The sequence below is a fragment of the Miscanthus floridulus genome, chromosome 18 (genome assembly GCF_019320115.1).
Source record: "Miscanthus floridulus cultivar M001 chromosome 18, ASM1932011v1, whole genome shotgun sequence".
NCBI classification, from domain to species: domain Eukaryota; kingdom Viridiplantae; phylum Streptophyta; class Magnoliopsida; order Poales; family Poaceae; genus Miscanthus; species Miscanthus floridulus.
The window spans coordinates 135,925,405-135,951,003 of record NC_089597.1 but is presented as its reverse complement, the minus strand read 5'-3'; the positions used below and the strand labels follow the sequence as shown (position 1 = coordinate 135,951,003).

Below are 25,599 nucleotides of genomic sequence, written 5' to 3'. Positions count from 1 at the left end.
AGCCAAACACCTAGGGTGTTACAGTAGTAACGTCGGAGCATGGTGCATTCTTCGAGGGTATGCTTCACCGGGCCTTGGTGGTAAGGGCATGGCTTCTTGAGCATATCGTCGAAGAGTCCGGGCCCCCTGGCGGGGCCTCGGGGATTCTTGCAATCTACGGCTGCGACTAGATCGGCCTCGAGGGCCTCTTGCTTCCCCTGGCGCCCCTTTTTCTTTTTCTTGGAGAAACGGGAGGCCGAGGCCCCGGGGGCCTCGTCCCTCCGCTTCCCCTTGGCGTCTTTGTCGGGGAAGATGGCCCCGACAGCCTCTTCGCCCGAGGTGAAGTTGGTGGCGATGTCGAGGAGCGCGGCCGCTGAGGTCGGTACGTTCCGGCCTCACTCTTGGACCAGGTCTCGGCAGGAGGTGCCAGAGAGGAATGCTTGGACAATTTCTGAATCGCCGACATAGGGCAACTCGGTGCATTGCTTAGAGAAGCATCGAATGAAGTCTCGGAGAGACTCGTCCGGCTTCTGGCAACAACTCTTGAGGTCCCAGGAGTTCCCGGGGCGCACGTATGTGCCCTAGAAATTCCTGACGAAGACCTTTACCAAGTCGTGCCAGTTGTGGATCTGCAAGGGAGGGAGGTGTTCGAGCCAGGCTCACGCCGAGTCTAACAGGAACAAGGGGAGGTTGCGGATGATGAGTAGGTCATCGTTCGCGCCGCCTAGCTGACAAGCCAAGCGGTAATCGGCCAGCCATAGCTCGGGGTTGGTCTCGCCGCTGTACTTTGCGAGGTTGGCCGGTTGCCGAAACCAGGCAAGGAATGGAGCGCTGTGGATGGCCTTGCTGAAGACTCGAGGGCCAGGCGGCCCAGGGGAAGGACTGCAGTCCTCCCCACTATCATAGTGACCACCTCGGTGCGGGTGGTAGCCTCAGGCGGGCCCATCATTGTCGTGGCGCCATCGCCTACTGACCACATCGTGGTTGTCTTGCGCCTTGCGTCGGTCACTGAGGCAGTCGTGCACTGAGGGGGCCTTGAGGCGGTCATGCACCGAGGGCTATTTCGAGGTGTCCCCGCACCGTCGAGACATGGAGCTTTCGACCTGCTGTACCACGGCGGTCTCGAGAAGGTCTCGGAGTTCACCGTGGACCCGTCGCCCCTCCAAGGTAGATGGCTCGGGCATCTTTCGGACTAGCATCGCCGCTGCCACAATGTTCTAGCTAGCGCGATTGAAGATAGGGGGTTGCTCGCTCCCTTCATCGTTGTTGATGTGGTGGTAGACGTCGCGAGCCCTCCGCTAGGCTGCTCCCCCATCACCGTGACCCCGCTGCTCTCACTCGAGAGTGTCTCGGAGCTGCTACAGAAGGAGTCGGTCTTGTTCGACCTTGGCCTAGAGCTCACAGAGCTGCTCCAAGTCAAGGCATTGAAGTCCCTCGTGGGCGGGGTTCTCGTTCCGTGTTGCCGAGGGTTCGACACGCGGAGGTGTGGCATCGCCTGCCCCCACGCGGGGCGGGGAGCGATTGTCTACCCCTTCGTCTTCATCGCCCGTTCTCGGCATCCCGAGCTCGACGACGAAGCACTCACGAGTGGGATCGTAAGTGCCTTCGTCATCGGAGTCAGAGTAGCTGAGACAGTAGTCGCTCACGACCATGAAGCAGCGCATGGCTTCAGGGTCACGAAACCCGAAGAAGTCCACTCTGGCCCACGCCTCGTCCTCCTCCGAGGAGTCAGCGTGGGTGTGGGTCGAGGTTGTGGCGAAGAGGTCGAGGGCGAACCATTGGTGGTGTCCTGAGGGCTCCACGTGGATGGAAGCGTAGGCAGAAGCGGCATTGCTCAACCCGAAGGGGTACGGGGATGGTGCCATCGCCAGGTTCTGCTCCACCGAAGTTGATTCCTCAGGACGTGGCGGGGCAGAGCTTGATGGCAGGGCGTCGCTGTGCGCCACCGACGTCTTTCCCTTGCCTAGGCTTAAGCTAGACAGGTCCCCAGCCAGGGACTCTGTGCCAACCGCCGGGTGTGGGAAACTGGTGGGGCGCAGAGCGTTGCCCTAAACTTGCACGGTGTTGGGGTGGTTCTGCTCGCGTCGTGCCTGGCGAGCGCGACGAGAGCGGCGGCTCGGGTGCCGCCTACGCCTGGGCTGCTGGTGCGTGTTGCCGTCGTCGGCCAACGGGGCTCTGGATGGGAGGAGTACTAGGTCGTACTCGTATCCTAGAGACATGAACTCTAGGCTCCCGAACCAGATCACCGTGCCGACACGCAGTGGTCGTACGGGGTCTGCCATCCGAGACTTGTTGGGATGATTAAGCTAACACACAGTGTACCCCTACCTGGCGCGCCAACTGTCGGTGTTTTGGACCGACGGGTCCTCAACCAACGAGTGAAAACGTACTGCGTGTCCCTATCCCGGATGGTGATGCAAAGAGATACAAGGTTTATACTGGTTTAGGCAATAGGTGCCCTACGTTCAGTCTGGGAATGCGATCTTGTATTCCTTGCACCGAGGTGCTCGTAGTAGGGGTTTACAAGCAGGGCGAGAGAGGGAGTTTGTCCCAGGTCTCTACGTGGAGCGGCGTGGGTTGCTCGAGATGTTGATCTCTTGTAGTGAGGAGCATGCGTATTACCGAGTGTTACTCGTTGCTTGCGCGTGTGTCTATCTGAGCGATGTCTCCGTGAGTGTGTGTCTGTTCGTCGGGTGTGTCCTTGTTTTTTCAGAAACGGCCTCGGCCACCCTCTTTTATAGTAGAAGGAGAGGACAGAGGCGATACATGCATTTGCTACGTGGTGTTTTGTGAGAGGAGGCGGTATGTCCGAGCACTACATCTCGTTACTGTGGCGGTATGGTTGATGGAGCGGTCTTGTCCTTGGTACTCTGGAGCGACACGCCGGTCACGCCTGGTTCTGTGCGACGTGGGAGCTCCTGTGGTGGCAGGCGCGTTGGAAGCATGCTGGTAGCTGTATGTTTGACCGGTGTGGAGTTACTGGTAGCTCGTTACTGGTAGCTATATGTTTGACCAGCACGGAGTGCCGAGGCCGGGTTGATGCGATGGCGCGGGTGTGCTGACTCCGAGGATACAGGAGCTTAGCCCTGTGCACGACGTGGGAGCTCCTGCAGCCGGACGCAGGGTATGGCGCGTTCTGCGGGCGACGTGCTGGTGCCAGAGTGTTGACAACATAGAGAGCCGAGGCCCAGTCGATGCAGAAGCTAGGCCGTCGTGGGGGGCTCGGCGGGCGCGAGTCCCGAGGCTACAGGAGCCCGAAAAGCGAATTGCCGAGGCTTAGAGGGAGCAGTTGGTTTTTTATGCTGATCTCGAGGCTACAGGGGCCCAGACATGACTCTCCACGCCACACTGTCGTCGGAGCAGGTGGGGTTAGGTAGCACAGTGCCGCATGGGTGTCAGTCGTGGGCACAGCGCCGAGTACAGCGGCTGGTAACCCCTGCCCCGTCCTATCCCGGACTGCATGGCGCCGATGTGACTCCCGTCCCGTCGGCCACTCTGCTGTACTGCGCCGCCATGTGGCTGACGTTGCGGGAGTGGTTGGACGCATTGGTTGGGTGTGACGCTCTGTCAGGGCGGTCGGTCAAAGCTGCGGCGGGGCTGATGTCGAGCCGGCCTCGAGCGAGACGGAGAATCGGTACCTCGTCCGAGGCCTTTCGGGTGGGGCCTCGGGCGAGGCAGAGAGTTGGTACCTTGTCCGAGGCCTTGTGGCGTGGGCCTTGGGCGAATCGGAGAATCTGCCGAGGCCTTGCGGCGTTGGCCTCGGGCGAATCGGAGAATCGGCCGAGGCCCGCGTGGTTGTCTCTTGGCTTCGGTATTTACAAGGTCTAAGCAATTTTTTCGGTTCTTGCTTAGGGTATCCCTTTCTATGGTATCCGACAAATCTCATGTCGTCACAAATAATTAACATTAAAACACATAATTCAAACTAATTTATTTGAAATAAAGAAACTAGTACGATGTTAATAACTTCACCCAGACAGAGGAAAAATAAGCAACAATTCGTTGTTTTTGGTTTGTGAGACTAACATATCGTTGAAGATAATGTAGGCGTTGATGCCATATTAACAACAGTTGAATTACCTGATAACCAATTGGATATATCATCAATATTAATTGCATGGGGTGAATCATTCCTATGCAACCAATCATCTGTTTCAGCAGGATCCATATTTTCCTTGTCTGATGCATCCTGACCATCTACCAATTGTGACACAGCACGTATGAGTAACATCAATAGTAATATCTATATCATTATTCACCAACGTTTCTACTATACAACCATTGGTAGTTTCGATACGTAGTTGTTGCTCTCTTTTTCTTTTATATGCTTCTCAATGTTTTTTATTTTTTTCGTCCCTTTTCTCTTGAGACATTGCGTGCCATCGAGCCTTGTCTCTTTCTCTCCTGCGTTGTTCAACATCGCTTCCTGTAGTGTTACATCTATATACTATTGATTATCATTTATATAATAGAAACAATACAGTTGAATTGAATATAATAATTGCCCTTTTATTTTGGTTACCTCCATTAGTAGTGTTAGTCTTGTCACCCAATGGTGCAGGAGAGGCACTATTTTGCATTGTCACTATCCACAATAGCTGAATTAGTCAATAACTGAATTATTAGAAAGTAAAGACACGGAATCAATAGCTGAATTAGTTTAGACGCCTGTGAGTTTGCAAACAGTGAAATGCAGTCTTGATTGGTGCTACAAACTACAGCTTGTTTTCGTAAAGGAGTTCATAATTTCCCATAAGGAGGAAAAATGGCCAAGAGATGGAAATGCAAATTTGTATACATTAAGGTGGAGTTTAGCAAAACACTGATTCTATATATTTCCTTATCAACTGAACATGAATCATATCACAGTCACATTATTTTAGAAAAATGCATGAGTCTCAGATACTAAAACCCCTAAAGCAATATGCATGCAGATATATTGTGCATCCAACCAGACAGGTAAGAAGGAGATAGCTAAATAGTTCACAAATGCAATTGAACATACTTCTGAATACTACATACTTAAGCAGCATGACCTCTCCCTCCATAAGTAACTAATGCTGAAAATTCAGAGCTTCTGCTACTATGCAAATCAGAGAGGACCTTAATTTTGGATTGGACCAGTGTTTTACTATATGTGTGTTTTTACTTAGGAAGGAAAATGGGGGGTTCCTAAGCAAAAAAACACATATAGTAAAACACTGGTCCAATCCAAAATTACAAATGCAGCCATACACTATTTTTGTGATGGGATGGAATCAACCAATGCACAGCCGCAGTAGTAGTCGCATGATCAGAAATTCAGAATAGCATAAGTCACTTTATGTCCATACCATGGAGGAAGCTGAGTACGAGAAGGCCAGACATGACTGCTATTTATATGCTACAAAATTTAAACTACTCCTATGCAGCAGGAAAGTAAAGTTGACAAAACGTGTATGGATGGTTCAGCTAACCTGGGAGTGGCAACGGCGTCGATGATGGCAGATTAGGACCCCTGCCCTGCTTTCAGCGCACCTGGTCCAACGGCAGAACCTGAGTTCAGTAAGGTAGCAGCCGAAAAATCATTATTGAAATATTTGGAACCAAGTTGCAGCTGTAAAAGCTAAGTGACGATATAGATTCTGCAAACTTCCACAAGTTCCTAACAACCCATAAGGGGTGCCAAAATCAACAAATGGTACAATGTGTTCCTGTGAATCCCTTAAAAATTAAATACATAAGAAAGTCTACTTCTCAGTTCTATGAATCAGTTAAGGCTTCAAGTTCATATGTTCCATCATTGTATTTTCTCATGCACTTGGTGTGAAACCAAAATTTCCAAATTCTATCAAGGCATTTTGTCATGCACTTGGTGTGAAGCCATCATTTCCAAATCCATTTGTTTCTCAAAAAGTAATTAAATTAGAGGATAAGATATATGTGATTTTGAATTTGAAACCAGAGATCGCCTTTTTTTTGAACGTACTGGCAGGAGTTCTGCCTTTCAATTAAGACAGGGAAAGAAAGTTTATGTACAAGCAAAGACAAACGAGATTATGGTTTCAACCCCCCCACCATAAGCATGTGAGTTAAACGTAATCAAATGCTCTCTTCCTTTGCTCTATGTCTTCCTTTATCCTTGCGGCTACTTGCGGCACCGTTTCAATCATGTTGTCGAAAATTCTTCTATTTCTCTCTTTTCATATATTCCAGAAGGTGTAGATTACTACCCCGTTAAGCCTCCTACGCTCAGATCTTGGCACTTTTGCTGCCGCGTCTTCCCACCATGACTTGATATGGGTGGGCTTTGCCTGGTGGTGTTGTTGGATTTGAGTGAGGTTTTCCCACGAGAGGATTTGATCCCAAACCGCCTTAGCAAAAGGGCAACAAAGGCATAGGTGGAGGCCTATCTCTAAGGGACCGTTGCCAGTGGCGGAGCCAGGAATTATCCTTAGGGGGGGCCGGCCGCCAGGAATTATACTTAGGGGGGGCTGGCCAAAAGAGTCAACATATAAAAACTAAGTGTAACTCAACTCGTTAGGTTCCTTGTGATGACTATCGGAATTAATTCACTGACTTAGAATGGGTGCTCGCAATTTCTTATATGTATTCTAGGATCTAAGACGCTATTTTTTCAGTGGTAAGTGATATGCCCGTTAACAGCAAGACGTATAGGATGACTTTGTAAATCTTGAGTACCGACTCGGTCTTTTTCATTGCGATAATTTTATTATCTAGTTGTGTTTTGTATGATTATATTATCTAGAAGATATTAATAGGTATATATGACAAGAATTTTATATAATCTCTCTCTTAATATAAATAAAAAATATTAAGTCATACTACTAATTTTTTTTGTTGTGAAATATTGGGGGGGGCATGGCCCCTGCCAGCCCCCCTTGGCTCCGCCAGTGACCGTTGCACAGCACGCATTGTTGTTGGTGTGGCCACCCTCTCTTTTGTAGGTTTTGTGCCATTAGAATTTTATCTTGCACTAAGATCCAGACGAAGATCTTGCATCTGTTATCCACATGCGTTTTCCAAATCAAGTCCGTACGGAAGGAGGGGAGCGAACCTCTGAATTGGATTCTGTAGGACGATCGGGTGGAGTAATTCCCATCGTTGGTCCAACGCTAGGTGATGGTGTCCTGGACGCCCTGTTGTAGGTGCACATCCCGTATCCGTATCCAGAGGGACACAAACTCCTCTATGTGGATAGCCGAGGTGATTTTCCTTCCTAGTTTATGCATCCAATTGTTGTTCCGGAGCTCTTGTTGCACCGTTCGGTTTGTCCTTGAGACTAGGCGGAACAAGTTCGGAGATAGGTACCGAGGAGCTTGACCATCGAGCCAACTATGGTGCCAAAACTTTGTCTTTGCACCATCCCCCAAGGATATAATGATTGAGGAGTTGAAGAGGAGGCGGTCATCATCAGAACATGGAAGCTCCGAGCCACTCCAAGACTTGGACTCGTCCACCCATTCTTGCCATAGCCATCGTAACCGGAGGGCTCGCCCAAATCTCTCCAGGTCAGGGACGCCTAAACCGCCCAGGTCTTTTGGTCTGGTAACCGTTCGCCAGTTAACTAGACAGTGGCCGCCATTAGCATTCTCTCCCCCTTCCAGAAGAAAGATCTCCTTATTTTGTCGATCTTTTTCTTAGCCCAAGCGGCCAGAGGAAACACTGTTAGGTGGTAGGTTGGCATGGAGGAGAGGACAGAGGTTACAAGAGTGAGGCGTCCCGCTCTGTTTAGCCATCTTCCTTTCCATTTGGGTAGCCTATGCCCAATACGGTCTATGAGAGGTTGCACATGGATCCTTTGCAGTGTTCTAATGTGTAGTTGCAGGCCCAAGTATTTGCATGGGAAGCCCCCTCTAGTACCGGTGAAAGGTGCCAGGACTTGGTCTAGGTTGATGTCTGCACAACCGATTGGATGTATTGAGCTCTTTTGTAGATTAATATGGAGTCCCAAGAATGTGCCAAAAGCCTGCAGGATGATTTTGACGGCTTCTACATCGTCTTTTGTGGGGCTGACGAAAATGGACGCATCATCTGCATACATTGAGGTTCTCCATTTTGCCGCCGTGATTGGTAATGGGGTGAGTATCCCCTGTTGGGTTGCCAGGTCAAGCAAACGTTGAAGCGGGTCCATGGCTAGGATGAATAGCATGGGTGAAAGCGGATCCCCCTGGCGGACGCCTTTGGCATGGCTAAAAGTGGCCCCCAGTCGCCCGTTCAGCATGGGTGTGGAGGTGGGTGTACGTAGGAGGATGGATAACCAGAGATCGCCTTTAGAGTCACAATAATGATCTGTCGATGTTGTACCATGGTGTCCGATTCGAATGAGCTGCAGCACGGTTTGATATCAGTTATTGAGATAAAGTATATAATAGTGACAAATTGAAATATGGTTTGACTTTATGTTGATGCAAAAGTGGATCTGCAAACACAAAGGGCTAATACCCGAATCGATATCCAAAGCGTGCCAGTCGATTTGACCTGCTAATCGACAAGGATGAAGATACGAGCACTTTGGTCCTGACAACAGCGATACGCCCGGAAGTCACGGCCAAGAGGTGCTCACGCGGAACTCGAGAATCGCCGAAGGTCGCACTGAAACGATGCAGCTTCGCCGAATCAATGAGAACTCGTAAAAAAAAGGGAAAAATATGCAAATTGACGAAGTCGCCGAAAAGTAAGTAGATGCAAATAGGAGTAAGAATTGGTTTTGATATTGATTGATATGTTCTTACATTGCCCCTCACTCCATATTTATACCCTGATCTAAAGAGACACAACCGAACACAACTAGGACACCAAGCCCATATCTAAGGAAACACGTGACTCTTACATGAACCATACTCTAACAAATATAGAAAAGGAAATCAACTCCTATCTATTTCCCTGTCCGCCTCAATTACGATGAAAATCTCGCCATCTTCCTTCCCATCGGCATATCCCCTGTTTCATCGGCAGTAGTCTTCAAGTCTTCCTTCATCGGCATACTCACTGCTGCATCGGCAGTAACCTTCAAGCCTTCCTTCATCGGCATCGACAATAACACCTCCAACCTCATCGGCAACGCCCGAGTCTAAACCAACCTTTCCATTGACCATCATCAGCTATCGGCAACCATCTTTACAAGCTGGCTTTTATCGGCTATCAAAGTACACAGTAACTTTCCCCTTGCCGATTAGTCCACCCCGATCATTATCACGTACAAAAAACGGTGTCAACACATGCCCCCCAATTTCGGAGTATAAAACCATTAACGCTCCGAAATTTACTCCAGATAACGCTTGCCTTTGCCCGATTACCGTAACTCATTCTCCAAGCCAAAACTTGATTTGTTATCAAATCCAATCAAATCTAATCTTGATTCACGCACTTCAGTAAATATCGCACAATCGCCAACCACTCTTGCCTTGATTATGGTTAAGATACCAAAACAATAACCCATCGGCAAGATCTTAACATGATAATGCTGCCATTTTCAGAATTAAAATATCCTGTATCGATATCTCTTCCAAGTCATGATTACTTGTCATCAACTCATCTGTACAATCCCCTGATTATCGCGCGAACAGTTACCATATCCATCTGAACCGCCTTGACCTATATGCGCACGACATAGAGATAAGTCCAAAATACCCTTATTCTGGGCGGCTTATAAATAGATTTCTCCGGAACCCTCATTTTCTACCTTCAGCCTCCAATCCTTGGCATTCTCTCTCTCCGGCGGCGACTCCGACGAACAACTGCGCGACCTCAACCAACAAGAACTCTTCTCCGGCGCTAACTTCAAGTCTCCGGCTCGTACCTCCATCTTCCTCAAGACAATGGCCATCAACTTCGACGTCCCCGTGGTTCGCTCCACTTCCATTACCTTTTACTTTGATCTTTTTGCAAATTCATTCAGTTGGTGATTTTTCCTTTCTTCTGTTCTCTGGATTCTATAACCTTAGGAACTGCGCAACAAATTAGTTATCCCAACCGATCAGCCGCACGTCCAATGCCTTGGACCAATGGGCAACCCAGATCCAACCGATCTGATCAATGCAGAGGTTAACAGAATCCCCTTTAGAGCCCAAAATTTCTCTCTGAATTTGTGGAAAGACACATTCCGATCTTGGCCCAAAACCACCAAAGGGTGGAAAGATTGGTACTTGAGGGTTAATAGATCGATGCAAGTATACTGGGCAGAACGAAAGTTAGACCAATGCATTAGGCTATCTATTGCCGATATGCAGAAAAATGAATCAATGATAATTGCAGCTGCTTATTTCTGGTCAGACACGACCAATACTTTTATGTTTGGACATGGCCCAGCTACTCCTACCCTTGCCGATATCCACATGCTTACTGGCTTGGACATCTCAACTGCCGATGAAGGCTCCATCTATGGTAGAAAGTCTGAATATAGGGTGAATACCCGCAACATCGGCGGTTGGACGGGATACATTCAAGAATACCAGAAGACCAGGACACTTAACCAGAGGGAACATGCCACATTCCTGAATATGTGGTTAGAAAAATTTATCTTCTGTGGTCGATCAGTAGGACCAACCAACGCCTTCCTCCCTGCAGCTGAACTTTTGGCTAATGGCGTAAGGTTTCCTCTTGGCCGATACCTTATGAGCTCCACTTATCATCTTCTTCATCAAGTGTCTCAGAAACTTTTGCTTGGCGAACCCATCGGCAACCTGGGAGGCCCGTGGTGGTTTATCAACATGTGGCTGAATGCCCATATGCACAAACGTTTGCAATGGGACTTTTTTGCTCAACAATTCCCACGAGAAATTGCTGAAGACCATGTGCTTGGGGATGATGAATCGGCAACACGCTCACCCCTCAATTTTGGTGAAGCCATAATTGTCCTTCCTAGAACAGAAGCCAACGAAGACCAAATCGGCAGATTCTTTCAAAGCTTCTACAATGGTCTTTCTCGTGATCATAGGGCCTGGGTGCCTTATATTGACGAAGAAAACAGATTCCCCCTTCTTTTCAACTTTGCCGATGACACTCTGAATCAAGATAATGAGCTCATGATGGCTATCATCACTCCCAGGGCAATTCCAGTAAACACATTCGGCAGCGGAAAAAACACCAACATTACGTATGAATTTTACAACCCATCGGCAGTATCCCGCCAATTGGCTTTTGGGCAACTGCCAATCAAACTCTGCTTTGCCGATGTGATCAAACCCAGGGAAATAATCACCTGCGGAACAGATTGGAACAAGGTAGTACAACTCTCCCCCGATGCCGATACTACAGATGTTGATATATCCACCTGGACACCAATATCTTTCATCACCGAGTCATATAAGCAATGGTGGCGAGAGTGGAAAGAACAACTGTTCGCAACCTCTGCTCACACATATCGGCACATGATCGACCCTGAATATGCCATCCCTGACGACGCGGTAAGTTTCTTTTAACTCCCTTCTGCTTTTCCCTTCATATATCAGTAACTGATTCTCTTGTAACAGGTTAACAATCCAGCACCATCGGTGAGCAAAAGTGGGAAACCCTTCAATCTTCGGCCTATTTCCCCAACATCGCCGATCGGCTACAACGCTCCCACCTTAGCCGCTTTGACCCACCAGAAGATTCGTACCAAGACCATCACTTCCAAGTCCAAATTGGCTACATCCAGGGCTACTCCATCGGCTGCTGCTACAACCTTGGTCAAAGCATTCAAGGTAACAACCTTGTTTATTTTTACTTATGCCGATCACAAACTGTATTAACCTTAATCATCAGGGGGTAAGAGCTGCTACTGGATCGTCATCGGCAATTCCGCCGATATCAAGCACCACTTCTTTCGATGAACCTTCAGAGGTAGCTTCTTGACTTTACATTTTATCTGTTAAATATCATATCTTACACTTGTTTTGCAGCAACAATTGGGTACATCGGCAAACGTACCAGATGTCCAAGCTTCACAACCAACAAGTGTCGATGCCCCCAGCCAATCGTTGCCGATGCCCAAGCAAAGCGCAAAGCTTTAACAGATACTGAAGCACAGCCAAAACAACAAAGGTCTATGCCGATCCCTACATCTGCCCCAATGTCATTGGTCATCATACCTCAAGAGCCCACCACCGATGAAGTCACAGAGGATATCCCATCGGCAAGCTCAGCCGATCCCCCACACGACATACTCCAGGTTGCTTCCTCCAGTCAAGCACAGGAAATTGCCTTGAAACAGGTAAACTGATCAACCTAGCTGATTTACAATACTCATACTTACCCTTAACTGATCTCCTTTTCTCTCTCTCAGGAACAAGATTCCCCGAACAGCCTATTTTCCTTTGCCATTGACATTTCTGACGACGATGGAGAGGAGACAAGTTCTTCCCTTGCACTGGGAACAATATCGGCAGAGACTAAATCCAAGTTGGAAGCCCTCCTGAACTTGCTACAGCAGGGTACCGCCCAACTGGTAGATGACTCGGACCCCGCAAAGGCAATTTTCAAAACAATTCGTGGCCAGGTCCCTGCCGATGTTGAAGAAGTACTCTTCCCAGCAGCTCATTTAGAAAGCCGCCAACTGCAATATCAACGGGCTGCTCAGCGCATTGCCGATAGAGCAACTCAAGCTCAACTCAAAGAAGAGATGCTACAACTGAAACAAATTGCTGATGAGAAGCACAAGGGCATCGGCAACTTGCAGACTTCGGGTGCTGAACTTAAGCAGAAAATCTTGGATTTATCAGCAAGGAAGATGGCTCTATTGGCTGAATTGAAAGAAGTTGATGCAGCCTTAACTCATGCTCAACAAGAAGAAAGCCAACTACCCAATGCCGTCAAAGCCCTTCAGCAAGAAAGAGATATCCAGGCTCGCAAAGCTTTAGCCATGAAGAAAAAACTCAAGCCTGTGGAGGGTGCTGCCGATGACGATATCAAAGAAATGGAGGAAGCCGACCAGATTCGCCTGCGTGCGATATTAGCTATCCAATCCTTGTTGAACTTGTAATCTTATTTATTGTATCGGCACTTTATGAGACATTGACATCCTTGCATAATTCTAGCCGATAGTACTGTTATCGGCACTTATACTTTTATGCATCTATCCAGATACTAGGGTAATATTTCTTTAAATATTTTCCATTTAACGCTCTGGGAAACACAACCCCTTCGAGGGTTTCTAAAATATATGCATTACCAGGAACAGCCTGATTTATCCGATATGGACCTTCCCAATTAGGAGACCACTTTCCAAACTTTGAACTTTTAGTCCCAATCGGTAAAATCAATTTCCAGACCAGATCTCCATCGGCAAACTCCTTTACTTTCACCTTCTTGTCATACCATCTAGCTACTCTTTTCTTATTTTCTTCGATACTAACTAAAGCCCTTAACCGATGACCCGCCACATCTTCCAACTCATCCTTCATAAGAGTATTATAATCATCGGTTGTCAGCTGATTTTGAGAACGTATTCGTCTAGAGCCAACTTTAGTTTCCCAAGGCAATACTGCATCGTGTCCATATACTAACTGATAAGGCGTTACTTTGGTTGCACCATGACATGACATCCGATATGACCACAAGGCTTCATTTAATACTGTATGCCACCTCCTAGGATTTTCTTCAATTTTGCGCTTAATGAGTTTGATGATCCCTTTGTTAGAAGCCTCAGCTTGACCATTAGCTTGAGCATAATATGGAGAAGAATTTAAAATTTTAATTCCCATACCTACAGCAAACTCATCAAATTCTCCTGATGTAAACATAGTGCCCTGATCGGTAGTGATAGTCTGAGGAATACCAAATCGGTAAACAATATGCTCTTTCACAAAATCAATCATATTGACCGATGTCACCTTTTTTAAAGGAATTGCCTCAACCCACTTTGTGAAATAATCGGTAGCAACCAGAATAAATTTATGTCCTTTACTCGATGGCGGATAAATCTGACCAATGAGATCAATAGCTCATCCCCGGAACGGCCACGGTTTGATTATAGGGTTCATAGCCGATGCAGGCGCTCTTTGAATATTACCAAACTTTTGACACCCATGGCATCCTTTAAAATATTTAAAACAATCTTCAAGAATAGTCGGCCAATAGTACCCATTCCTTCTGATCATCCATTTCATCTTGAAAGCTGATTGATGCGCCCCACATACTCCTTCATGAATCTCACCCATCAAGCTTTTCGATTCATCATCGCTAACACATCTAAGTAAAACTCCATCTATAGTTCGATAATATAATTCATCATCGAGGAGCACATACTTGGTAGCTTGGAACCTTATACGTCTCTCAACCTTTCTATATGGATCCTTTAAATAATCGACAATCTCTTTCCTCCAGTCATCGGTATCAACTGCCGATGTTAGCACTTCCTGAATAGGCTGATACCCTGAAGCATGCTGAGCTAGTCGATTAGCTTCCTCATTATGCAATCGAGAGATATGTTCAAGACGAAAACCTCTAAATCCTTTCAACAATTGCAAACATCTTTCATAATACGAAATCAAAGCTTCACTTCGGCATTCATAAATTCCAGCCAATTGATTTATAACTAGCATAGAATCACCAAAGATTTCAACAACATCGGCACGTATCTCCTTCAGTAATTCTAACCCTTTTATCAAGGCTTGGTATTCAGCTTGATTGTTTGTCGCTGTAACAACAATCGGCAATGAAAACTCATACTTCCTTCCTTGAGGTGAAATTAACACAATGCCGATACCTGCTCCTTCACCACATGTGGACCCGTCGAAGAAAAGTGTCCAGGGAGCAACCTCCAGAGAGTCCACTGTATTACAATGCTGAGTGACAAAATCAGCCATCACTTGCCCTTTAACTGCCTTAGTTGATTTGTAACGTAGTTCAAATTCTGATAATGCTAAAATCCATTTGCCGATTCTACCACTTAATATCGGCATCGACAGCATATACTTGACCACATCGTCTTTGCATATGACCGTACATTCGGCAGATAACAAATAATGCCTTAATTTGACACAAGAAAAGTATAAACACAGACACAATTTTTCGATGGCCGAATACCTCGTCTCAGCATCCACTAATCTTCTGCTCAAATAATAAATAACACGTTCTTTCCCTTCAAATTCTTGAATAAGAGCTGAACCGATAACTGTATCATCAGTTGACAAATATAACCTGAAAGGCTTCCCATGTTGAGGTGGAACTAGCACTGGAGGATTTGATAAATATTTCTTAATTTCATCAAGGGCTAATTGCTGTTCAGCTCCCCATACAAATTCCTGATCAGCTTTCAATTTAAGTAGTGGGCTGAAAGCCTTGATCTTACCCGACAGATTAGATATGAATCTTCTAATGAAATTAATCTTACCGATCAAAGATTGCAATTCAGTCTTATTGGCAGGAGCAATCACCTTGTTAATTGCATCAATAGACTTCCTACTGATTTCAATGCCCCGCTGATGCACCATAAAACCCAAGAATTGTCCTGCCGATACACCAAATGCACATTTATTAGGATTCATCTTCAATCCATGCTTCCTTGTGCAATCCAGTATCTTTCGCAGATCAGCTAAATGTGTTGTGATATCTCCAGACTTAATCACTACATCATCAATGTAGATCTCCACTAATGTGCCGATGTATTCATGAAAAATAAAGTTCATAGCTCTTTGATAAGTAGCACCGGCATTTTTCAAACCAAACGTCATGACTATCCACTCGAACAACCCCACATGACCTGGACATCTGAAAGCAGTCTTGGGAATATCTTCTTCAGCCATGAATATTTGATTGTAACCTGCATTACCATCCATGAAGCTGATAATTTGATGTCCAGCCGCAGCATCAATCAACAAATCAGCAATCGGCATTGGATAGCCATCCATCGGTGTGGCTTTGTTGAGATTCCTGAAATCAATACAGACACGAAGTTTTCCATTTTTCTTATAAACAGGAACCACATTAGAGATCCACTCTGCGTATCGATATTGCCGAATAAACTTTGCTTCAATTAATTTAGTTATTTCGGCCTTAATGTCAGGAAGTACATTAGGGTTGCATCGGCGCGCTGGCTGCTGATGTGGCCGAAATCCAGATTTGATAGGTAACCGATGTTCAACTATTGATCGGTCTAATCCAGGCATCTCAGTATAATCCCAAGCAAAACAATCTTTATACTCTTTTAACAAATCAGTTACTCGCTGCTTACACTTGGAATCTAACTTAGCACTAATAAAAGTAGGTCTTGACCTATCGCCATCACCAATATCTACTTCTACTAAATCATCTGCCGATGTGAACCCTTGACCTAATTTTCCATCATCGGCAAACCTATCCATTAAAACTCTTCTTCAGAACCGACTGCTTGGATCGGTGGGATTTCATAATCAGCAACTCTAAGGAACTCTTTTTCCCAAGCTTCTCCTGATATGCATTTAGTTCGCTCATAAGTATCTGATTCTGCCGATGCGATGATATAAGAAGAATCACCAGGGACGACCTCAATCTTATCCCCAATCCACTGTACGAGACATTGATGCATTGTAGAAGGAACACAACAATTAGCATGAATCCAATCCCTCCCTAGAAGCAGATTATATGCACCCTTGCCGTTGATAACAAAGAACGTCGTTGGCAAGGTTTTGCTGCCGATGGTCAATTCAACGCACACTGCCCCTTTAGCCGGTGACACATTGCCTTCAAAATCTTTCAACATCATATCGGTTTTGGTCAAGTCTTGATCTCCCTTACCAAGTTTCTGATACATTACGTAAGGCATAATATTAATCGCAGCCCCTCCATCAATAAGTACCTTAGACACAGGCTGCCCACCAACTCTGCCCTTCACAAATAAAGCCTTAAGATGCTGTCTCTCGTCATCGGTAGGTTTCTCAAAAACAGCCATCATTGGATCTAGTGTTAACTGAGCTACTTGATCAGAGAGAACAATTTCTTCCTCATTATCAGATAGTGCTAAAAACTCCATCGGCAACATGAATACCATATTAACATCTGCCGATGGACCCTTATTTTTGTGTTTTACCTGCCACTGCTGATGACCGGGCCTTTCATTGGAGGAATTTTCCTCTTGGTATAAATCCTCCTGACGCTCACGTTGCATCCTCCTTCTCTGCGTCTTTGTCAGACCCTCTGGGCACCATCGAGGAAACTTGGTTTTCCAAACCGGCTGATAACAAGTCCTAGTTGGTTCTACACGACGTATATTAGGGTCCCTGTAGAATATTTCCTCATCGGGAACTCTTGCGTTTGCCATCTCCTCAAGCTCCTCTTGATTCCTTGGAAAATATCCAGCGCGTTTACCAAGCCTCTCATGTACACTAAGTCTGCCCCCCAGCCGATCATGCACTGATGCTCTGCCTCTGATCGGCTCATTGATAGACAAACCCTGATTACCAAGTTGAAACCTCCTTTCTGAGCGATTGACCCCGTAATAACCATTACACTCAGGGCAATTTTCAACAGTTGGCAATTTAATACCTTCTTCCCAGCAATGGATGAAAAACGGACACCTCCAATGATCTTTATGTCGATTCCATTCTTCCTGACGTCTCACTTCTTGCTGTTGTCGATATCGGTCATTACGTTGACGCCAACCCTCCTGCTGCCTTCGATGAGTAATCACAATGCCAGGTCGAGGAGGATTTTTGGAACTACTGCTTTCTCCTAGCAAACCCTTACTTTTTGCATCATCGGTAGTTATCCGATGTTGGGGGTCCACTGACGCGTTTTTCTCAGCAGCCTCTGACGTCAATACCTTGGTCTTTCCTTTGGTATCCAACATATTTGCTGGAAAAGGGTGTTGATCAATTTTCATTGGCTTCTGGGCCTTGGAAGTACCAAACTTAATTCTCCCAGATTCAATAGCCGATTGTAACTGTTGCCTGAACACCTTGCACTCATTTGTACTGTGTGAAGTTGCATTGTGCCATTTGCAGTACAAGATCTTCTTCAACTCTTCTGCCGATGGGATCACATGATTAGGTGACAGCTTAATTTGGCCCTCTTGAAGCAGAAGATCAAATATTTTATCAGCCTTGGTGATATCAAAGGTAAACTTTTCTGGCTCTTTTTGACCAAAGGGACATGATATCGGCTTTTTATTCTTAACCCACTCAGCTAAGCCGATAACTGGTTCTTCATCAGAGTCAGAATCTCCTACTTCTTCAACAAATGATACCTTTTTACTCCAATTCTTTTTAGGTTCAAAAACCCTAGTATCTTGATCAGAGATCCTTTGCACAAGATGACTGAGGCTTTCAAACTCCTGAGAAGCATATCTGTCTTTAAGATGTGGCAATAACCCTTGGAAAGCCAGATCGGCAAGCTGCCGATCATCCAGCACCAGGCTGTAGCACTTATTTTTTACATCTCGTAGCCTTTGCACAAAGCTTTCTACCGATTCATCATTACGCTGTCTCAATTTTACTAAATCGGTAAGCTTCTTTTCATGGATTCCAGCAAAGAAATACTTATGAAATTGTTTTTCTAGATCAACCCAAGTAATAATAGAATTTGGTGGTAATGAAATGAACCATGTAAATGCTGATCCAGACAAAGATGATGAAAATAATCGAACTCTTAATTCATCTCTGTTAGCTGCCTCTCCACATTGAATAATGAAGCGATTGACATGTTCCATTGTTGATGTATCATCTTGCCCAGAGAATTTAGTGAAATCTGGTACCTTGTACCGATTTGGGAGAGGAATTAAATCATACGCAGGAGGGTATGGAGTCCGATAAGAATAAGTATTGACCTTGGGCTTTATCCCAAACTGATCCTTCATAATTTCTGCTATCTTATCGGCCCAAAAAGCATCAGCCTCCTGCTGACGAACTGGTTGAATTTCTACAGGAGGTGCCTGCTGATATCCCTCCACATATCTTTGTGGCCCACGATCTCCAGCAATCGGCATATTTGCCGTTACTTGTGGTCCATTAGCCTGTTGGAAAGGATTCATCGGTTGAGCTGCCGATGCTTGATTCTGGAAACCAGCTTGCATATGACCCTGCTGATTTTGCTGAATTGTATGTTGAACAGGTAACTGTCCTGACCAATCATTATTAGAACTCATCGGTACAAAACTTACCGATGGCTGGTAATTTGCTGATATTGTTGGATAATTATAACCGGTTTGAGGCATGAACTGAACCCCAGTTTGGCTCATAGCAGGGGCTTTCTGCTGCATCGGCAGTAAGCTCGCCGATGGACTTGAATTGAGTGTTTGAACCATAGGCATCTGGAAACCTCCTGGAGTTGGTTGCACAGAAGTAGTTGCGGCATATTGAGGCACTTGAGCCATCGGCGAAACGGCCGATGGTATAGGAGCTTTTCCTACTGCATCAAACACTTGAGGTAATCTAGGATTGACAGCAGATGACTCCGGAGGCATACCATATCCCCACCAATTAGTAGGAATCTGGCTATTCTGAGACACAGGGCCTGACATAGCTGATGCCGATAGATCTGTATTAAGCTGAACTCGCCCTCCTGGTAGTACCTGATCTGATCGTATCGGTGTAGATTGAATATTAGGTAAGCCTGCCAATACTGGAGGGGAAGTAACTTCTGTACCCACAACGGCCGAGGGAGCCGATAGAGTTTTGACAGATGCCGGCTCTGGTTGATGATAGGCAGGCCCAACGTAATGTGGTGCCGCTTGTCCTTCTTTGAGAGTTCGAACCACAGCATTATGAACAGTATTGGACAGCACATTGGAATGATTAATCAAAGCATGATTTACTGCAGAATTAACCATCTCTTGAAGTTTACCAGGATTGGAGTCAAAGGTAACCTGCCGAGGCAACGGCAAATCTTGCTTCTGGATGACTTGTCCACTCTTGTTCAAGCTAAACGATCTCAGACAAAGCTGCTTGTATTCTTCTACAGCCTTTTCCATAGCCTGCCTCTGTTCTTCCTTGAGATCTTCTTCTGACACTGCGATAATGTTCCCTGAATCGATCTCGGGATTGAACATATTGATTGATTGGTCCCACCGAGCGTGCCAAAAGATGTGTTGATGCAAAAGTGGATCTGCAAACACAAAGGGCTAATACCCGAATCGATATCCAAAGCGTGCCAGTCGATTTGACCTGCTAATCGACAAGGATGAAGATACGAGCACTTTGGTCCTGACAACAGCGATACGCCCGGAAGTCACGGCCAAGAGGTGCTCACGCGGAACTCGAGAATCGCCGAAGGTCGCACTGAAACGATGCAGCTTCGCCGAATCAATGAGAACTCGTAAAAAAAAGGGAAAAATATGCAAATTGACGAAGTCGCCGAAAAGTAAGTAGATGCAAATAGGAGTAAGAATTGGTTTTGATATTGATTGATATGTTCTTACATTGTCCCTCACTCCATATTTATACCCTGATCTAAAGAGACACAACCGAACACAACTAGGACACCAAGCCCATATCTAAGGAAACACGTGACTCTTACATGAACCATACTCTAACAAATATAGAAAAGGAAATCAACTCCTATCTATTTCCCTGTCCGCCTCAATTACGATGAAAATCTCGCCATCTTCCTTCCCATCGGCATATCCCCTGTTTCATCGGCAGTAGTCTTCAAGTCTTCCTTCATCGGCATACTCACTGCTGCATCGGCAGTAACCTTCAAGCCTTCCTTCATCGGCATCGACAATAACACCTCCAACCTCATCGGCAACGCCCGAGTCTAAACCAACCTTTCCATTGACCATCATCAGCTATCGGCAACCATCTTTACAAGCTGGCTTTTATCGGCTATCAAAGTACACAGTAACTTTCCCCTTGCCGATTAGTCCACCCCGATCATTATCACGTACAAAAAACGGTGTCAACACTTTACACAGAAACACATGCAGCCACACAGGTTACTGATGGCTTCCAGAAACATCCTGAGTAAGTCATTGGAGTGCATAGTGACATAAGTGTGTGCCTACAGAGAACATGTGCCTAGGCTTTCTTGAAAGATCAATAGAAAGCAAGGAATAAATTGGCAGGTACCTTTATTCTACTGGATTTTGGCTGATATAGCCGAGTGCCAAATCACGCCAAGCATTGCATTTAAGTTTGCAATCATGTGCACACTCCAAAAATTCAAAGAGATACATATGACGTAATAAGGAGCACATCATGTAATTCATCCAAATGATAACTCACGACTCGGAACAAACAATAGTAGAGTACTGGGTGTGCCTAAATCAGAAAAGCGTGGATATGTCTTAGTGCAGATATGCACAGTACAACATTCATGAAGTTTTTTGGCTTTCAGATTGTTTTTGCCACTGACAGTACAAAATGCAGAAGGAATAACCAGGATACAAAGCAAATGAAAGCAAAGTGTCTACGTCATGATTGAATCAAATAGCATGTCCTCAAAATAAAACTCCCTAAAGTTCCTTGACTGAATGAAAACAACAAATTCTGAATGACTCAGAAGTGTAAATATGAAGTAAACTTGTAGATAAAGAAATGGATTATTCCTCATAGGAGGATGACTTCATATAAGAAATCGAAGAGCGAATATCCTTAGGCTGAACAATTAGCAGAAAGACAACATTGTAATGCTGATAGTAGTTCATATACCTGTCTACTTGGTGTTGGGTGGACCGTGCTTTAGTTTTTGCTTCAGATGATTAATACGCAACAAGGGTTGATAAGTGGGACGTGGTTGCCGATGGTGGATCGTAGTTCCTTCAAACAAAGCAGATTTTGTATTCATAAAATTGGTTAATTGATGTACCAACCAATGCACAGGTAAAGCAATTCTTGTAATGAAGACATTTAGTTAGTGATTCAATACCACATGGACATGTATACACACAGAACATACACTAAGGTTGATTCCAAATCGATAATCATGACAGTGTCATCACATTCAAACTCCCAAGATTGAGCATGATCAGAATGTGTCGTTATCTATACTATACTAACACAATCTCAGACAGATGGATCTTACTTGACTATGCAGCCTGAAACCTGAAAGACTCTGTAAAAAAAAGGTAACCTGAAAGACTCCTACCACTACCAGAATCTCCTATTTGTTGAGTGGTTGGATTCCAATATATAAGATGCTTAAGTTCAAACATCTTCCACACTGACTTTTTGTCAAACATCTTCCACACTGACTTTTTGTCTGCAGCAGCATAAAAGAGGAGAAAATAGAGGCAGAAAAAAAAACCAAAGAATCAAGAGTCCAGTTTCAGTAGGTACAGTTCAACAGCGAGTGAGAGGACCTTCTACAAATTTTGTGATCTTACTTGTCATGCTATTTCCTTACTTACGGGTCCATAAAAGCATTTAACATGAATTAGTAGCTGATCTCGCCTGATGTTTTTGAGTAAAATTTCATCCATTGCATAATAAAAATTGGGATGAAGATATTAACATTCACACATCTTCAGATACTTCGGAGGGGTAGTTACCATGGAGCTTGAAAATTGATATCTAAATAGGATGAGGATTAGTATATTCCCTATAGTGTGCAATAGATTTTTTAGCATTGATATTCAACATTCATATTATGAGATGATGGATCTGTTTTCAAAATTGGATACACTGCAAGTATCCCCTGAAATTGTTTGGTAAAATGCAGAAAATTGCGTTTTCGCAGAAATCGTTTAGCATGTGGAGTATAATTTTGGAGGAGATTTATTTCAAGGACAAAGCAACAAAAACAGAGTTTGTTTAGCAGAAATCGTGCGCTGGTCCCCGCTGGTCGAGGCTGCTTGGCGAGGTCCTCCAGCGGCGTTTCCTCGGAGCGAGACGACCTAGGAGCTGGGCGTCGTGCCGCTCGTGTGGCGGTTCTCTGGAGCGAGGCGGGGGCTGCGGTACCTTTTCTAATTACAGAGGGGTTAGACGGAGACGATAACATCTGGATCTGTTTAGCGGTAGAGACAGAGACAGAGATACGATGAAAACAAATATTATAAACATAATTAGAATTTTTTTCCCTACTCATGGATCGCTAGTCAATTACATACATTTTACGTATTCAAAAATATATTTATAGTACTTCTTATTATTGAAGTTTTATTTATTTATTTTGGAAGAGAATGCATTAACCGATATATTAGTGTTTTGAGTAAAGTCCGGTTTTAGAAAGAGGTGAGGTTCAGAAAAAAAAATGTAAGAAAAATGGACCCTAATAAGGTCCTAGTGATTTGGTGATTGAGTGATAATAATATAACTAATGGAACTATCAATGTTTGATAGTATAGAAGGTAGTTCCAAGGGTGCAAAGGATGGACTTGAGCTAGGCCAGGGCAGAGATCAAGCAATCAACGCCTCAAAGGAAGATCAAAGAAGGTCCTTTGAAAACCCTGAAAACAAGTAAGAAACTAAGGCAACATTCAAGTGAAGCCCGAACAATTGACGCCAACATAGAGGTGCCCACAAATGCAAATGGGTCCAAGGGGAAGTCACGCGTACAAAATTTGCAAGTTTCAGATGTGATGACAGCTGTAATGCCATGTTTACGAATACCGCTGAATAGTAATGGTAGATTTTGTGTAAGTGACATTTGTAATGGCGTATGGTTTCAATTAACCCTTAAACTCTTTGCCACTCGATCCCAACTCTCCGATTGTCATTTTTTACATGGAAATCTGCATTGTTATCATCGGGAGAGAGAATAAACACTACACTGTTACTATTTTTTAATTGAGTTGGCACGCCAAATCATCGTGGGGGCATGGATTCCATGTCAGATCGTGCGAGCATGACTGCACTGTGAAGGATCGCTAGAACACAACGTCCGCTGTGGCTGTGGCTGTGGCTGTGGCTGTGGCTGTCGCACCAGTGGATGTCGACTTGACTTGTTGGAAGGGAAGGTCTGGCTTCCCACTCCCACACCCACACCCACTGACGCCTGACGACCTGACCCCACGCCCCCTCACCTCAGTTCCCAAATCCCAAGCGAGGACTCTCCCTGGCGTGTGGCGTGCTCTGCTCTGCTCTCCCTGCCGCCGCCTGCCGGATCCGGCCGATCCTCCACCCCACGTCCCCACTCCCCTCCCCTCCCCTCCCCTCTCCTCCGGGGAGATCCGATCCGATCCGTTTGTGCTCGTGCTGGTGGTGAGTCATCCTGATCCCTATCCTATCGCTATCACTGTCCCTTCTTGTTTAGAGTTTATATTAGACGCGCCCTTTGATTCTAGTACGAACTGTATTATCTAATCAGACAGATTTCCGCTAACTAATGCAAGAGTTTATGAATGTAAACAGACCTATTCCTTTTCCTATCCACTCCAGTCCTACATAATTATCCCGCCCCCCATAGTTATAATCTCGGATTCGCAAAATCACGATCCAGCAGATTACCTGTTTCAGAGCTCGCTCTCAGCTTTTGGGCTGAGGCACACATCTTGTGTTTTCTTTCCACTTTGGCCTTTGGGGGCTCAAGCTTCATGGAACCCAGCAGCTCAGCTCTGTATGTAAATGAGAGCCAAAGGTAGACGGATACATAGAGTGTACTGTAAAATAGTCACACAGACATGTCTGGATGGACATTTCCGTTACAGAAGGCTTGTTTTCATCCAAGACTGATTGTCTTATGTTTCATCTGGGTTGATGCTCCCTGACCGAATCGATGCAGTAATAATAGGAAAATGGTTCTCAAACTACACATCATTTTAATAGCTGAGTGACGAGGAATCTATCTCGTGGTGTTCATTATACTGCTGCTATTCAGATTTAGGACACCGTCGTATTGCTGTCCTACTTCTACTGGTTTTAAATGTTCAATTCAAAAGGTTTTTTTTTTCTCTCCTTTGGAGAATGTCTGCTATTGCTTTCCATGCAATGGTTTGCTTCTGTTGATTCATTTTGCTCAGCGTTTTATTTTCCTGTCTTCTTTTGACAGCAGGAGTAGTAAAACTAAAATATGGCTGCCTTGCCGTTGGCCACCGCTGAAGTATGCGATGCTAATCCTCATCTGATTATGAACGGCGAGCTCCGTGCTCTCCAGCCCATCTTCCAAATCTACGGAAGGCGCCAGGTTTTTGCCGGCCCTATTGTCACACTGAAGGTGTACGAGGACAATGTTCTGATCCGCGAGTTCCTTGAGGAGAAAGGCCAGGGGAGGGTCCTTGTGGTTGATGGTGGTGGGAGCATGCGCTGTGCCATTCTTGGTGGCAACCCCGTCCAGCAGGCACAGAACAATGGGTGGGCTGGTATTCTGGTCAACGGCTGCATCAGGGATGTCGATGAGATCAATGGCTGCGACATTGGTGTCCGAGCTCTGAGCTCGCACCCTATGAAGGCAAACAAGAAGGGAATGGGGGAGAAGCATGTCCCCGTCAACATTGCTGGAACCAGGATTTGTGACGGCGAGTGGCTCTACGCCGATACGGATGGCATTCTTGTCTCAAGGACGGAACTGATCGTGTAGACTGGTTCTGGAGCCTATCTGTATGCGTGTATAAGAATCAGGGCGCATAAAAGCAGGGCTACTCCTGACCTTGCGCTCTTGCTGTTAAGCCTGGGCTTGCAATAATGGATTCTTGCTGGATCACACATTTATACTTAGAATAATCTAATGCTTCCATGGTTACAAGATGTTCTTGGACAAAGTTTTGTTCTTTGTGAACTTTCTATTCTGGTGAATGGTGATGAAGTTTCTTCAACATGATTAAATTAGATCACCATGTTGGTGTAGTTC

The 25,599-nt window shown here is 45.4% G+C and overlaps 1 protein-coding gene and 1 long non-coding RNA gene across 4 annotated transcripts; one reads left to right on the top strand and one right to left on the bottom strand.

The window, feature by feature from the left end:
• Window positions 1–4,000: 4,000 nt before the first annotated feature.
• On the bottom strand, window positions 4,001–21,631 carry LOC136519460 (uncharacterized). Of its 2 annotated transcripts, none has more exons than XR_010774925.1 (4): window positions 21,525–21,631; window positions 5,436–5,514; window positions 4,502–4,577; window positions 4,001–4,419 (listed from the first exon to the last, which is right to left on the bottom strand). It is a non-coding gene; the product is annotated as an uncharacterized lncRNA (long non-coding RNA). The 2 variants fall into 2 exon arrangements; XR_010774926.1 differs by having other exon boundaries at window positions 4,001–4,405.
• A 2,185-nt stretch (window positions 21,632–23,816) lies between these two features.
• Window positions 23,817–25,510, top strand: LOC136521161 (putative 4-hydroxy-4-methyl-2-oxoglutarate aldolase 2). 2 transcript variants are annotated; one of them, XM_066514861.1, is made up of 2 exons: window positions 23,817–24,014; window positions 24,805–25,510. In XM_066514861.1, exon 2 carries the CDS (start codon window positions 24,823–24,825, stop codon window positions 25,327–25,329), a length of 507 nt encoding a protein of 168 aa, XP_066370958.1. In that variant the 5' UTR covers window positions 23,817–24,014; window positions 24,805–24,822; the 3' UTR covers window positions 25,330–25,510. The 2 variants fall into 2 exon arrangements, with proteins under 2 accessions (XP_066370958.1, XP_066370957.1); XM_066514860.1 differs by having other exon boundaries at window positions 23,818–24,014; window positions 24,802–25,510.
• Window positions 25,511–25,599: the final 89 nt, after the last annotated feature.